We start from the raw sequence: 14,052 nt of genomic DNA on the forward strand, positions 1-14,052 counted from the left end.
TTCCTGTTGGTCTCGCTGGTCTGCGTCTTTTGGGTCAGTGTTACGATTGTTACTATCAGCTTCTGCAAGGATGTCTTCTTCAGTAGCTCACGCGGCAACATAGTTACCTATTCTGTCGGTATAAACAATATCGGTATATTCAGATATATATACATACATATGCATGCATAAACAGTTCGCGAACCCAACTTCAAGAGTTTTAAAAATTCATTCATTAAATTCTCCGCGCGCTTCTGGGAGCGATGTTCGGGGCTAACGGCGCGCTTAGTAAATTAGAGAAGCCTCCTTGCAAAGCGCCGTCCTGCCAGAAACTCACCAAAATCCACCATCCTCCCCTTGCGTAAGCAAATTTTCAATACTATTTTAAACCAATATAAAATGTAATTCAAGAGTGTTCGTGTAAATCGGTTACGGGGGAACGTCAGTGCTGGCGAAAACGTATTAACGATAAGAGGATTTTGAGATTGCAGGCACCAGGCGCGCGGCGTCACGCACAATGTGTTCGTTGAACCAGCGCCGACCAGCGCTCGCGGAGCGACGGCGTCGTTCAGTTAATTCGAAGTCGGTGATGAATCAGAGGCAAACGGATCAACGACAGAACCGAATGCGTTCGTTGGCGGAGATACTTTTTTCGGGACGTCCTGGACTGCCGCACATAAATGCTTCGCACTACGAAGACTTTATGGCTAAAGACACGGGCCGGGCGCGACACCCAGCGCGCTTTCATCGACTGTATATTCAACAACAGCAATTGACGCGAAAGACCGACTTTGCAAGCTAAATAGCGACATTAACAAAGACCAGTTTTTTACATAAGTAATGAATATAGAAGGCAAAAAAAACCTCAACTGACACAAGTATAGCCAAATAAGCTCCTTCGCGCCGACGCGAATGTCCGCTCCCGACGGGCATCTGCTCAGCAACTGGTTCACTGGAGGGAATCCAGAAGCGTTACCAAAATTGTATTCACTCTTTTGACGTCGCCGCCTTTTACATTGCTCATCTCATTTATTTTTAGTCGAAGGCTTTAAAACTAACGAAGGTTAACAGCACTAAACATCTTTGCATGTTTATGATTTTTATTTATGTATATAAACAGAACAACGAATTGCATTGGCACGGTGGCTGCTGTAGATGTTTTTATTTCTCACAGCTTTAATATTATGCAAATATTCATGCATTAAAATTATTTTCATATTATTACATATATACAATTGGATAAAATTTAAAATATCTCAAAATGAGTATATTATTGAGAATATTTATGATCAGCGCGCTCGCCGTCGCGTGTGGCTCCGAGAGCTAGCGGCCGCGCGGCGGCGGCGGCGGCGGCGGCGCGCTCGTTGCGTTTGGCAACACTCGGCAGTCTATGGCCGTCAGTCAGTCTGTCAAGGCGCCTCCGTCGAAGATGACGTAAAGTGTGTCGAAGCACCATCGTTTCACAATTCTCAGGTTTTGAGAACTGATTGTTCGCGATCCTGCTACTCGGCCGGTTGCTCCGGTCTTGAGAATATTTTAAGACATCGGCATCGATTTTATTCGCGGGTGAGTTTGACTTATAATTTTGTTTTAATAAAATTTACCCCAAAAGAGAAAACTGGGCGCGAGCTTGTTTACATGAAGACGTACACGACGTCCGATAATTGGAAAAGCGTACGTGGGCATCCGTGAGTGCAGGGAGCCGCCGCGTTCGGCTCGGATGTGCTGCTTCCTAAAGCGTCCCGCGGCCCTTGCTCCGGGCTCGTCCGGGTGACTTAGAGCCACAGTTGGACTCCTAAGATGTTAAAGAAGGCGCGGGGCAGCGGGCGCGGCGCAGCGGGTGCGGCGCTGCACGCCCCGCGCGGCTCTCTCCTGCGGACGCGTGACCTTCTTTTTCTGGTACATATTGCGCGAACATTGGCGGCACGGTGTCGTGACACCGAACACATCCACACTAGTAGAATACGCCCAGTACGCCAGTCCGTACTGACGCTGTCCACATTCCAAATCTCCTGAAGGAGACTGTATTAAGGTGCACATAAGTAGAATTGACCCCGTTTTAACAAAATTCCTTTAACAGTCATAAATTAAGTATGGCTAGTTAGCTTTCTCTTTTATTTTGATTGGTTTGTTTGTAGGAAACCTGACCTTGCTTCTTGTATTTTGAAACTTTCACCACCTTTCAAATTATTTTGCTATTAACTTAAAACTTTGAAAAATTATTTCACAGTAGTTGCTTCTGGCTGTTAGGTTTGCTACAGTCGGTGCAGGTTGTGTCAGATACGGCTCAACGGTTGGAATATACGTAATCAAGTTTTATGAAACAAACCATCATGTATACCTATAAGTATTTTTAGTTATTTATACCCATATTTGTAATTACTGTTTATTATTCATTTTTTGGTATAATTTAATAAATTATTTGACATGCTTGTAATTTCTTACTTGTGCATCTTACCATGGATGAGATGAGAAGTTTTCTAAAATGTTATGATTACATCACTTTTCTAACATTACTCTTTACAAAAATTATTAATATTGATCAATGATTTTAGCCCAATGCACTCCAAGTCTTTTTTATTAATATTACTAGAAACTTTAGTGATTTTAGTGAAAAATCATGTTCATGTTTAAATTAATGACAGATGTCTTAAAAGTAAAAGAAAAGTCATTGTTGTAAATTTTAATAGTTTATGTTATGATGATCTAAACACCATAAATAATAACATTAAATATTTTGTATTTTTGTTAAAATATTACAATTCTTTGCATTGCCATTGTAGCAGAGCTGTCGAGTGCAAAGGTTAATATTATCTAAATATCGCATATTTTTATGTATACATTTTAATTACATTGTCATATTTTACTTAAAGCTATTGTAAAAATTCATAAATAAAATTGCTCTGTGAGAGGCATTATTTTCAGGGCTGAACCTTTGTAAAAAGATATTTTAGGCTTTTATTTTCATATAGGTTCCGCCTAAGAGATTTTACATTCAGTTTCTGCAATTTGTTTGTGTATATACTCTAGCTTTTACTACAGCTCACTGATACATTGGCCTGCACTCCCTCAATGGAAAGCCTTTTTTGTACCCCTCAAATGCACCTACGCTGACAAACCACTTCAGTGCATTTACGATTGCAATCATTTACTGTTTTAGATTGAACAAGTATTAAAACAGACATTTAATTGTATTTAAGCACATAGAGAATGTATGTCATGTGGGTAATGATCATTCAAAAGGTGGTGTGCGTAAGTAACATTGCAACTCGTCTGCAGCTTTGAGCTCAGCGCCTGCACAAATGTCTTTTCTCCCCGGAGGCACCGTGAGTGGTACAGCCACTGTTGTATCAGCCATGCACGATGGTTTTATTTTGTCATTGTCTCTGGGCTGTGGTTTGCTTTGTACCATGTATATCATGTGTAAAAGTGTAATTAAATTATTTTGTTGAAATTTTTCACTCATGATCAATTAATGTGTGTCCACTTCATACCATTTTCATGTATTTATATACCACTGGCGCATGCCGGGACAGGACTTCTAGAGGAAACCAATTTAATAGAAGCCAGGATTTGAAGTTCGGGTGAGGCCCCTATGAGTCCCCATTGTCCAGCTTAAAGTGACGGTTCCATTTGCCGTATTGTTTAGTCACTACTCTACAATTTGATTGCGGAAGGCAGCTTGATGATAATAATAGGTCTTCGACGTCAGCCAGTCGAACCATAAACACTAAGCCTAAGGTGGTTGACTTGCACAACAGTAAGTCGGGGTCGCCTGCGCCGGTGCGTGCTTCACACGCGCTGAAACAGTTGAGCGACTTTGTTTGCTTGAAGGCTTTGCCGGTTTGAGGTGGCCGAGTGTGACACGTCAAGGTCTTTTCACGAAACATTCGAGTGAGCGCTCAGCCGCTGGCGGTCCGCGGGTGCTGTCGGCGCCGGCGCGGCTGGCGGCTAGCTATGACCGTTGCTCAGCGTCGGCTTAAGGAAGGAAGCTTTTTGCAGATTCCGCGCACGGGCCGCAAGAGGCGTCTCGTTCAAGAAGTTTTTTTAAGATAGCCAAGCTCCAAAGCTCGGCGCGCGCCGCTAGTTGCTACTTACAGTTCCAACCGCAGCCGCGTGACGTACGCCGCCGCGCGCTGCAAACAAAAAAACAATACAATGCGGCGCGCGTGCCTCGCCGCACGAGAAAAAAATATAACAATATAAGTATGCATTAAATAATAATTAAAATTTAATTAGTGTTTTCCGGTAAGAGGTAATTATATTGTTAGGTGTTCGCGGCACGTCGCCGCGCTCTTGTAGTTGTAGATCGGCGAGACGAGCCCGCGGACGACGCCTCGCTCGGCGCACCTCGTCCAACGGACTCGCTGTAGCCTCGCCGCTGGGGCTGCGGCGCGGCAGCCCGGCTCGAATAGCTCGTAGGGCGGTGCTGTCTCGGTGCGCCGGGGCTCGGAGTGGTGCCTGCGCGGTGCCTGCGCGCTGACGCACCGCGCTCGTAATTGCGCGCGTCGCAGCTGACGCGCGTTATCGTTTGCTCTCACAATAGCGTCACGCGTTAGCATTTGAATGCGCGCGCGCGGCGGCCATTGTGCGCGTGCCGATACGCATCTCGCTGCCGGAGCGCACGCGCCCGGATGTACCCGTTTGAGATTTACGTCGCCAACTTGTGCTCCCCGATGGTCGAGCGGTCGATGCACTGCGCACGCGCTCCCGCTCGGCTCACGTGTCGCCGCGCGGCTGATGCCCGATCACTGGCCCCGGAGCTCCGGCGCTCGCTCTCGGAACGGAACCGGTCAGCGTCTTCCCGCTTTCGTTTGTTCACGGTCTCGACAGGTTGGCATTTTCCTGCGAAGCGCTACGGCCGGCCGGCGGAACGGCCTCTTGCCGCGCCTGCATTCGCTCAAGGAGCGGAGCGCCGGCGCGCGGGACGACACTGCACCCTGTCGCGATAGCCGTCTTTGTTTGCTTTGAGAGACCGTCTGTATATGAAAATGGAAAAGTTGCGACATCTCACCACGATGTCCACCCGGCAGACGCGCGTGCAGCGGGCCGCGCGGCGCGGTGCCGTCTGCGCGCGGGCGGCGGCGGCGGCGGGGCGCGGTCGAGGGCGCACGCGCGGCCCTCGTGGCGTACCGGAGGACTCGGGCGCGGAGCATTTGCATTCAAAAAAACTCGGCGCAAAAAATAAATAAATTAATCAACGCAATGCATTTTTTGTTTGGTTTTTCGCGCGATACCATTTAGACGCGCGTCGTTAATGTGCGCGGCACGCGCGCGGCCGGAAGAGCCCGGCGGCTTCCTTAATGCTGTCTTATGGCACGGCCATCCGTCACCCGCCGCGCTCGCTCCCCGCGCGCCCCGCACGCCCCGCACTCGCCGCCGCTAATTGCTCTCCACATAAAAACGTTCGGGCGCAGCCGCCGCAATAATTAGCGTGACGTCACAGCACCAGCACGTGCGGCGCTCACGTGCCGCGCTGCACCGCCCCGCGCGGGCCTGTTGCCGCGCATCAAAACGCTCTCGACGGGTGCGCGTAGTGCGACTAGAAAACGCTGGGCCCGAGCCGCACGCGCTCGCCGCCGCCCGCCCCCGACGAGCGGCAGACTACGCTCCTCAAAGTCGGCGGCGCGCGGCCGCTAATGCGGATATAAAAAAGTGTCCGAGATTGATGTCGCGCGCATTATGTTATCGCGGCCGCTGCGCTGCTGCGATATATAATTGGCACGCGCTGCGCAGCTGCCCACAGTCCCGCCGCGCCGCCCGCACGCACCGCACGCACCGCACGCACGAACGATTCGCACGCAAAGCACGCAGCCCACGCACGCGCGCCCTCCGTATCCTGTATAATCCCGTAAGTCTCCCGCCTGCTCTCCAGTTCAGTCGCGGCGGCATCGCCGACGTAAGCGTTTGCAGCACCGACGCCGGTAAACGGGAAGCCGCTCGGCCCGCTCCGGCGCGGTGCGCTCAGCTATCAGTTTCGTTTTGTTTATTCGAGGGGCCGAATTGGAAGCGTTTAAAGCTTTTAATTTAACTTGTACACTCTCTCGCGGCCGCTCGTCGGCAACAGCAAGCACCGTCGCGGCAAAAGGCACCACCCTCTGGGCCGGAGGACTCACGTGCGCGCGCGACCTCTGTACTAAAATCAACTTGTTACGCTTTTTACGTTTTGAGTTTCATTTCATTGTTTTCTTTAGAAATTGTTGTAACACATTTTATGTCAAAATATTTTGTTTAGTGTAAAGTAAGTATCGTCCATTATATGAACGACGCCCGGGGAGCCGCGCGCAGTCGGTTCGGTTGTAAGGTCTAGTTTGCACTTATATTTCGTTTAAAATAGTACTTTATTATCGCAGCTAATTGTATTGTTAGACAAGTAATGATCACAACACGCTTTGGGTGCTCGTGTTATACGGGGGCGCGTAATGCTGCGCGCACGGAGGGGCGACCTCTTGCAAGCCAGTCCGACGTTCACGAAGAAAACAGATGAAACCAATAACAGCGCAGCGCAATTCGTAACGTCCGTATTCATTAAATTCATTGAATCGATAAGGAAAATAGTGCGGAAACAAAATTTGTCACTGACGCGGTTCACAATGCGGCAGACTGTACCGACGGCCTGCTGCCGAGGAGAGTTATTTCATTTGGGAGGCAGTGGGAAGACGTCCTGAGCCTTATTGGTCTTGTTATGACATTTGTGTTCAGTTTAGGGAGTAATAGCATCAGTGAGCTTATTTGAACAGAATGGGCTCTGCACCCCGAAACAACAAAGCCGCCTGCTTTTGTAAAGAGAAAGTCGCTCGCTTTGACCTTTGAATTTACCGGGTACATGATTTTTGTCTTGAACTTCTCTTGAAAGCCTCGATATTTGTTATTACGGAAACAAGCGTTTTATTCGATTTAGTGATTTTGTATTCAATGTGTGATATAAAGGTTATTTTTCTATCAAATATACCATCGCCTCATAATAATGTGTTAAACTATGTCCGTACTGGGTGAGTTTGCAGAGACCGTTCTCCTTAGTGTCAGGACACTTGAGTAAGTAAAGCGCGCCTGTTGCAGGAGCAGCGTCCGTAGCCATGCGCGTGTGGGGCGCGCACGGTGAATTCTGCGCGCGGCACCAGTGGGAGGTGATCGTGGCGACGCTGGCGCTGCTGGCGTGCGCGGCCAGCGTGGAGCGCGGCGGGGCGGCGCGCGTGCAGCGCTGCGCGGGCTGGGCGCGCGCCTGCCCGGGCCTCGAGGCCGAGTACCAGAACGCGGACGCCGTGGTCATGACCTTCGTGCGCTGCGCCGCGCTGCTCTACGCCTACTACCAGATCTCCAACCTGCAGAAGATCGCCTCCAAGCACCTGCTCATCATAGCCGGCGTCTTCTCCACCTTCGCCAGCTTCATCTTCACGTCGGCGCTCGCGAGTTTGTTCTGGAGCGAGTTGGCCAGCATTAAGGACGCGCCGTTCCTGTTCCTGCTGGTAGCGGACGTGGCGCGGGGTGCGCGTATGGCGAAGGCGGGCTGGTGCGCCGGCGAGGACCAAGGAAAACGCGTGGGGCGCGCGCTGGCGCTGCTGGGGCCGGCCGCCACGCTCGACACGGCGCTGGCCGTGCTCCTGGTCGGCGTCGGTGGGCTGTCGGGCGTGCCGCGCCTCGAGCATCTGTGCACCTTCGCGTGCCTGGCGTTGCTCGTGGACTACCTGGTCTTCGTAACTTTCTACCCGGCCTGCCTGTCGCTCGTGGCCGATTTCGCGTCGGGCCGCAAGGAGATGGCTGCCGACGCGCTGTTCTCGGAGAACGAGTTGCGGCCGAACCCCGTGGTGCAGCGCGTCAAAATGATTATGGCTGCCGGGCTGCTGTGCGTGCACCTCACGAGCCGCTGGCCCTGGAGCCGCGACGGCGGTGCCTACGACGGCGCGCTCGGCGACCAGCTGAAGCCCGCCGGCGATGGCGTGCTGTTCCACTCATACGTCAAGTGGTTCTCCGTGAGCGCGGACTACATCGTGATCGCGACGCTGCTCTGCGCGCTCATCATTAAGTTCATTTTCTTCGAGGAGCAGAAGAACTGGATCATCGACATGAACGATATGACCGTCAAGGAGGTAGTCAAGAAGGAAAAGCCCAAATTCTCGATCGGCGAGGAGAGCAAGGCGGACGCCAACACGCAGACCGAGGAGCCGGCGGCCGGCGACGAGGAGGCCTGGCCGGTGCTGTCGCCCAGCGCGTCGGGCACGCGCCTGGCCGGGCGCCGACGTGCGGCGGCCGAGTGCTTGGAGATCTTCCGCGCGGAGGGAGCGTGCGCGGCGCTGAGCGACGACGAGGTGGTGATGCTGGTGGAGCAGTCGCACGTGCCGCTACACCGGCTGGAGGCGCTGCTGCGCGACCCGCTGCGCGGCGTGCGGCTGCGGCGCCGCGTGGTGGGCGCGCGCTTCCGCACGGCCGACGCGCTGGCGCGCCTGTCCTACCTCAACTACGATTATGGCAAAGTGCTCAACGCCTGCTGCGAGAACGTCATCGGCTACGTGGGCATCCCCGTGGGCTACGCCGGCCCGCTCGTCGTCGACGGCAAGGCCTACATGATTCCCATGGCCACCACCGAGGGCGCGCTCGTCGCCTCCACCAACCGCGGCGCCAAGGCCATCGGCACGCGCGGCGTCACCAGCGTCGTGGAGGACGTGGGCATGACGCGCGCGCCCGCCGTGCGCCTGCCCAACGTGGTGCGCGCCCACGAGTGCCGCCAGTGGCTCGACCAGCCCGACAACTACGCGCTCGTCAAGGACGCCTTCGACTCCACCTCGCGCTTCGCTAAGCTGCAGGAGGTGCACGTCGGCGTCGACGGCGCCACGCTCTACCTGCGCTTCCGCGCGACCACCGGCGACGCCATGGGCATGAACATGGTCTCCAAGGGAGCGGAGAACTCCCTCAAGCTGTTGAAGACTTACTTCCCTGACATGGAGGTGATCAGCCTCTCGGGAAACTACTGCTCGGATAAGAAGGCGGCTTCGATCAACTGGGTGAAGGGTAGAGGCAAGAGGGTCGTGTGCGAGACCATCATCAGCGGCGAAAACCTGCGCAGCATCCTGAAGACGGACGCGCGCACCATCGCGCGCTGCAACAAGATCAAGAACCTGTCGGGCTCGGCGCTGGCCGGCTCCGTGGGCGGCAACAACGCGCACGCCGCCAACATGGTCACCGCGCTGTTCCTCGCCACGGGGCAGGACCCCGCGCAGAACGTCACCAGCAGCAACTGCTCCACGAGCATGGAGGTGTGCGGCGACGGCGGCGACGACCTGTACGTGACGTGCACGATGCCCTCGCTCGAAGTGGGCACGGTGGGCGGCGGCACGGTTCTGCCGGGGCAGGGCGCCTGTCTCGACATCCTGGGCGTGCGCGGAGCGGGCGCGCGCCCCGCGGAGAACTCGGCGCGCCTGGCCGCGCTCATCTGCGCCACCGTGCTGGCCGGCGAGCTCAGCCTCATGGCCGCGCTCGTCAACTCCGACCTGGTCAAGTCGCACATGCGGCACAACCGCTCCACCGCTAACGTGCAGAGCGCCGCCCCCGCGCCGCCCGCCCCCGCCGACGACGGCCTCGCGCTGCGCGTGCCGCAGTTATAACGAACGCGAGGGCTCCCACCCCTCCCCGCGTGCGCGCGGCGCGGCTGCGCGCGTAATGCACGGCGCCATTAAATCCGCATTAGTCCGCGCCGACCGCTACTTAATCGCCCGCATCATCATCACCTCTTCATCATTTGAGTTTGTAAGCGTTGGTGACGCCGCGCCCGCCCGCGCCCTCGCTCCTAATGTAATTATTTATATAGCTGTTAGTCTTCCACGCCACGTAGTTGCTATGGAGTCCTCGTCCGGAGGCGCTGCTCGCATCTGTCGCGGAGTAAGGGTTGTTAAGGAATAAATATTAACGTTACGGTTGCCTTTTATTTCACCACACGCCAGACAAAAACTATTGCGCAGACCTTGCTTAAGTTAATTGAAAAAAATATTAATAATGCGCGGAGAACATGTTTTTGCCACTTTATTAGAGAGTTAAAATATATTTTTTATCATGATACGCTTAGCTTGGGCAGTCGCGCGCGTGCGCGTTGCGGCGGGGCGCGCGGCGGTGCCTGCTCACTTGTGTTCGCCGAATATTTGTTGTTTGTATGTTATTTCGTTGTTTCCACGCGGACAAAAACTAGAATTGAAGAAAAATAAAGAAAAGATCAAAAGAGCAATTGTTCGCTCTTGTTCTGCGCACGCGCTGCTAATGAAACCGAAGCGCGTTCGTGTTTCATGTCACAGATGAAACAAATTTTTTAAGAGTTTCTCTATGTTTAGCGATAGTACACCTTGTGTCACGATGCTGTTGCTGTAGAAATTTTGAAATTTCCTATAAATGAAACGCGATAAGTTTTGGCAGACCTTTCCTAATGTTAATCTGAAATCGCCTAAAAAATTCTAAAAAGACCGAAATAAGCGATAATGTAAACGTACAAGGTCAGGGCTACATAGCGAATATGGAATTATTATCTTTCAACCAAATTCTCTTAATTTTTGCCGAATGGCTAGAGATGCGATTGCTCTAGCTTTAGGGTGATGGATGATCACACCCTGTTTTAGCTCTGGCCGTGTTTGCTAACTTCATGTTCCACAGTCACAAGCCATGGAATCCAAAAATTACAATTTTAATTTTCCATTTAGTTGGTGCATGAGGTCCATTTCGGAATTCTGCAGCGCACCGGAAGCCCTCGTATCCCACCGAGCAGTTACCGCTGCCCAGCGGTGCAGGTCAGCATTGCGATCTCAGGCCGCGGGGAGGATTCCTGGGATACAGCCTTATGTAGTTCACACTTACACACACTTTGTGCATTCATTACATAGGATAGATATCTTTGGGGCGGGCCATTGCCTTACAGTGAGCGTCTATGGGCTGAAATGGCGACGATTCATCGTCTTGAAAATTCACAAAATTTATTTGTCTATCATCCACGTGTCTTACATTTTACAAGTCTGTGCTTTAAGAGAACTGCATTGCGCATAAAGTAACACGTGATTTTGCTTAAACTATTAAAGGTTGCCCCCGTGTACTTGGAACATTAAATAAAACTGGCCCGCGCGTGCGCGCTCCTCACCGTCGCGCTGACTGCAACACAATTTTTCGATAAATTGTTGCGCAATTCACTTCCCTGCTATCAAAATTGAAATGGCTCGAAGCTATTACTACTTAGCTTACCTAAAATTTTTATTTAACACTATGACTGGGATAAGTAAAATCATAATTCTTCACTTGGTGCGGCAGCGGGTCACAATGCGTCACAATGACCCACTGGCACAAGGGTACACAAATAAATGCTACAACTATGCGAAAACTATATGCACACTACCGTCCAAAAGTTCGGAAGCAGCAAAGTAAAATCAGATAAAACAAAATTTGACGATCTTCGGTTACTTATATTAATGAAAAATTAAAAATTTAACAAAAAGTAATTTAGATTAAAGAGAGAATTACCAAATAATGGGAAACTTAATCAAATTATATCTTCATCAAAGTGACCACCTTTTTCTTTAATGATTTCAGCACAAATTTTGAGCATTCTATTAATTAACTTCTTAAAATAATCTTCGTCTGACTCGTTCCATTCACTCTCTAATACCTGCCATAAATGTTCTGAGCTAGTAGGAGAGCAATGTTTCACTCTAGTATCGAGTTCATTCCAGACAAGTTCTATTGGAGACATAGCGGGTGACTGCGATGGCCATTTCATAATCTTTAAAACCTTTTTATCTGTTTTTTTTTTCTTTAAAAAGTTTTGTCACGGTTAGGACGAATACTTAGGATCATTGTCTTGCTGAAATGCAAATTCAGGACCAATCAGTTTTAGTCCACATGGTACGGTCTTGAGTCGAAAAATTTTTAAATAACCTTCTGTGTTTAGTTTTCCAGTTACCCTCACAAGATTTCTGGGTTTATTGTTCCCGAAACATCCCCAAATCATCACACTACCACAACCATGTTTCACTGTTAGCACTGGACACGGTTCGGAAGCTCTTTCTTCTTTTGATCGGCGTACAAACACACGTTTATTGGATCCGAAAATCTGAAATTTCGATTCATCACTCCATAGAACATTTTCCCATTGATCTGTAGTCCAATTTCTATGTGTCTTTGCCCATTCTAGTCTATTTGTCTTGTGTCGAAATGTTAATTTGGGCTTCTTAGCAGCAACACATTTTTTTAGAGCCGCAGCCAGAAGTCGTTGGTACTGAGCGGGGCGTTTCTCTCGTGCTGTTCACTGTTGCAGTAACTTGTGGTGCTGTTAAGCGTCGATTTCATTTGAACAGAACTCTAAAGTTATCTCCTTGAGTAGTTATGGTCTCAGGCCTGCCTGGCTTTTTTCTGTCTGCGTTTATCCCCGTTTTTGTTTTCTTGCAGGAGTGTAGTGAACACTTGAAAGAAGTTCTAAGCCTTGCTGCAACTTGACGTTCACTGTATTTTTCCTCTCGAAGGATACAAATAGCACTTCCCTGTTCAAGCGTGATTTGTTGCGTTTTCCCATTTTCAGAGGAAAATATGCGGGAAAAACCGTAGTCAATAATTTCCGAATACAGATAATGTTAACGTCACAACTTGCGCGAGCCAATACTCAAGTGCGACTAAACAGGACCCGAAAAAGTTAAATATAAACAAAGAACACCGACAGGCACACTAGAACTCACTAAAGAATGCATCCGCAGTCCTAACATATAAAACACCTTTTTCGTGAAAATCTAATAAATTGGTAAAACATGTTCAATGAGAGCCGTCAATCCCTTTCTGAATATGTAAACAACAGTAAAAACCTGCAAAGATAACATTCATTACAATTTTTTACTGCCTATAGCAGGTGTTTCGTTTTGGTCAATAACAAGTGCGCTTCCAAACTTTTGGACGGCAGTGTGTAACGTTGCAAGTTAACCCTTGGCGGGGAGCGGTACATCTCAAGTGGCGCGGGATCGTGGAAGCGTGCAATCGGTTCAGCGGACCTTTGTTTTTATAACAAACATTCCAATGCGCCCGCGCACCGGCTGCAGCAGAGTTTACATCCATTGCCCGGGAGAAGGACCCTGGCCTCGGCGGTCGCGTTCGCTAGCTATGTGACGTCTCACGCACCGACGCACTCTCTTTGTGTCGGTTGCTTTCACCAGCTACGTGACGACTCACGCGCCAGGGCCAATTCGAATTTGCGTTATAAATTCACGTCTTGGTCACGTCCATCATTATGCATTCATTATAACTTTTAAATTTGTTCATCTTTTCTATTTTTGTTTTACAATGTTTTCAATTTTGTAACTCCGTTCTGACAGTAAACAATCACATCAACTGTTTTCGGCTTCTTCTCTTACTGCGTCGCAAGCCATCTCCGGGTTTACTGTCAGCGGAGCAAATTGTACATATACTTATATATGTATATCATAACAGTGACATTTATTCACAGGTGCGAGTTTTACACTTAAAATTACCTACTATTTGAGGTTGAATTCATATAACCTTGCACCGAAACGAATACATCCTATCACCGACCGGCGCTCCCTGCTCTCGACTTGCTGCCGCCTGACCAGTCCTGGCAGATCGTGCGGCTGCCTACCACCACCATCAGGGGAGTACTGAGCTGCGGTGCAAAATTAGACCAGTCCTTCTGCCCACTACCCTTAATTAATTAAATATATATTTTCTTTTCTTCTTGTGCCTTTTTGTGGCCAACAACCACAACCCCTTTAATTAAATGGAAATTATAGCCCACTAACGGCACACGTGCGCCCAACGTGGCCGTTAAAGTGTGCTGTTAGTGACTCTCCCAGGACTGGTCAGGCTGCAGTAGGTCGAGAGCAGGGAGCGCCGGTAGTTCACAGGATGTGTCGGTTCCGGTGCACGGTCATATGAATTCAACCTCAAATAGTAGGTAATTTAAAGTGTAAAACTCGCACCTGTGAAGAAATGTCACTGTTATGATATACATATATAAGTATATGTACAATTTGCTCCGCTGACAGTAAACCCGGAGATGGCTTGCGACGCAGTAAGAGAAGAAGCCGAAAACAGTTGATGTGATTGTTT

At 50.2% G+C, this 14,052-nt stretch overlaps 1 protein-coding gene across 2 annotated transcripts; it reads left to right on the forward strand.

Moving 5' to 3' along the window:
• The first annotated feature begins 1,380 nt into the window (after window positions 1-1,380).
• Hmgcr (HMG coenzyme A reductase) lies at window positions 1,381-9,885 on the forward strand. 2 transcript variants are annotated; one of them, XM_068766200.1, is made up of 2 exons: window positions 1,381-1,545; window positions 7,039-9,885. In XM_068766200.1, the coding sequence occupies exon 2, from the start codon at window positions 7,056-7,058 to the stop codon at window positions 9,576-9,578; it is 2,523 nt and encodes an 840-aa protein (XP_068622301.1). In that variant the 5' UTR covers window positions 1,381-1,545; window positions 7,039-7,055; the 3' UTR covers window positions 9,579-9,885. The 2 variants fall into 2 exon arrangements, with proteins under 2 accessions (XP_068622301.1, XP_068622303.1); XM_068766202.1 differs by lacking the exon at window positions 1,381-1,545 and adding an exon at window positions 4,453-5,830.
• The last annotated feature ends 4,167 nt before the right edge of the window (window positions 9,886-14,052 follow it).

This window comes from Battus philenor, unplaced genomic scaffold (assembly GCF_028537555.1).
Source record: "Battus philenor isolate CCGP_79_NKW_IND1 unplaced genomic scaffold, ilBatPhil1.0.hap1 SCAF_20, whole genome shotgun sequence".
Classification (NCBI taxonomy): Eukaryota; Metazoa; Arthropoda; class Insecta; order Lepidoptera; family Papilionidae; genus Battus; species Battus philenor.

Excerpts from the sequence above, each read along its gene's own strand:
- Hmgcr (XM_068766200.1), top strand. The coding sequence starts at position 7,056 with ATGCGCGTGTGGGGCGCGCACGGTGAATTCTGCGCGCGGCACCAGTGG.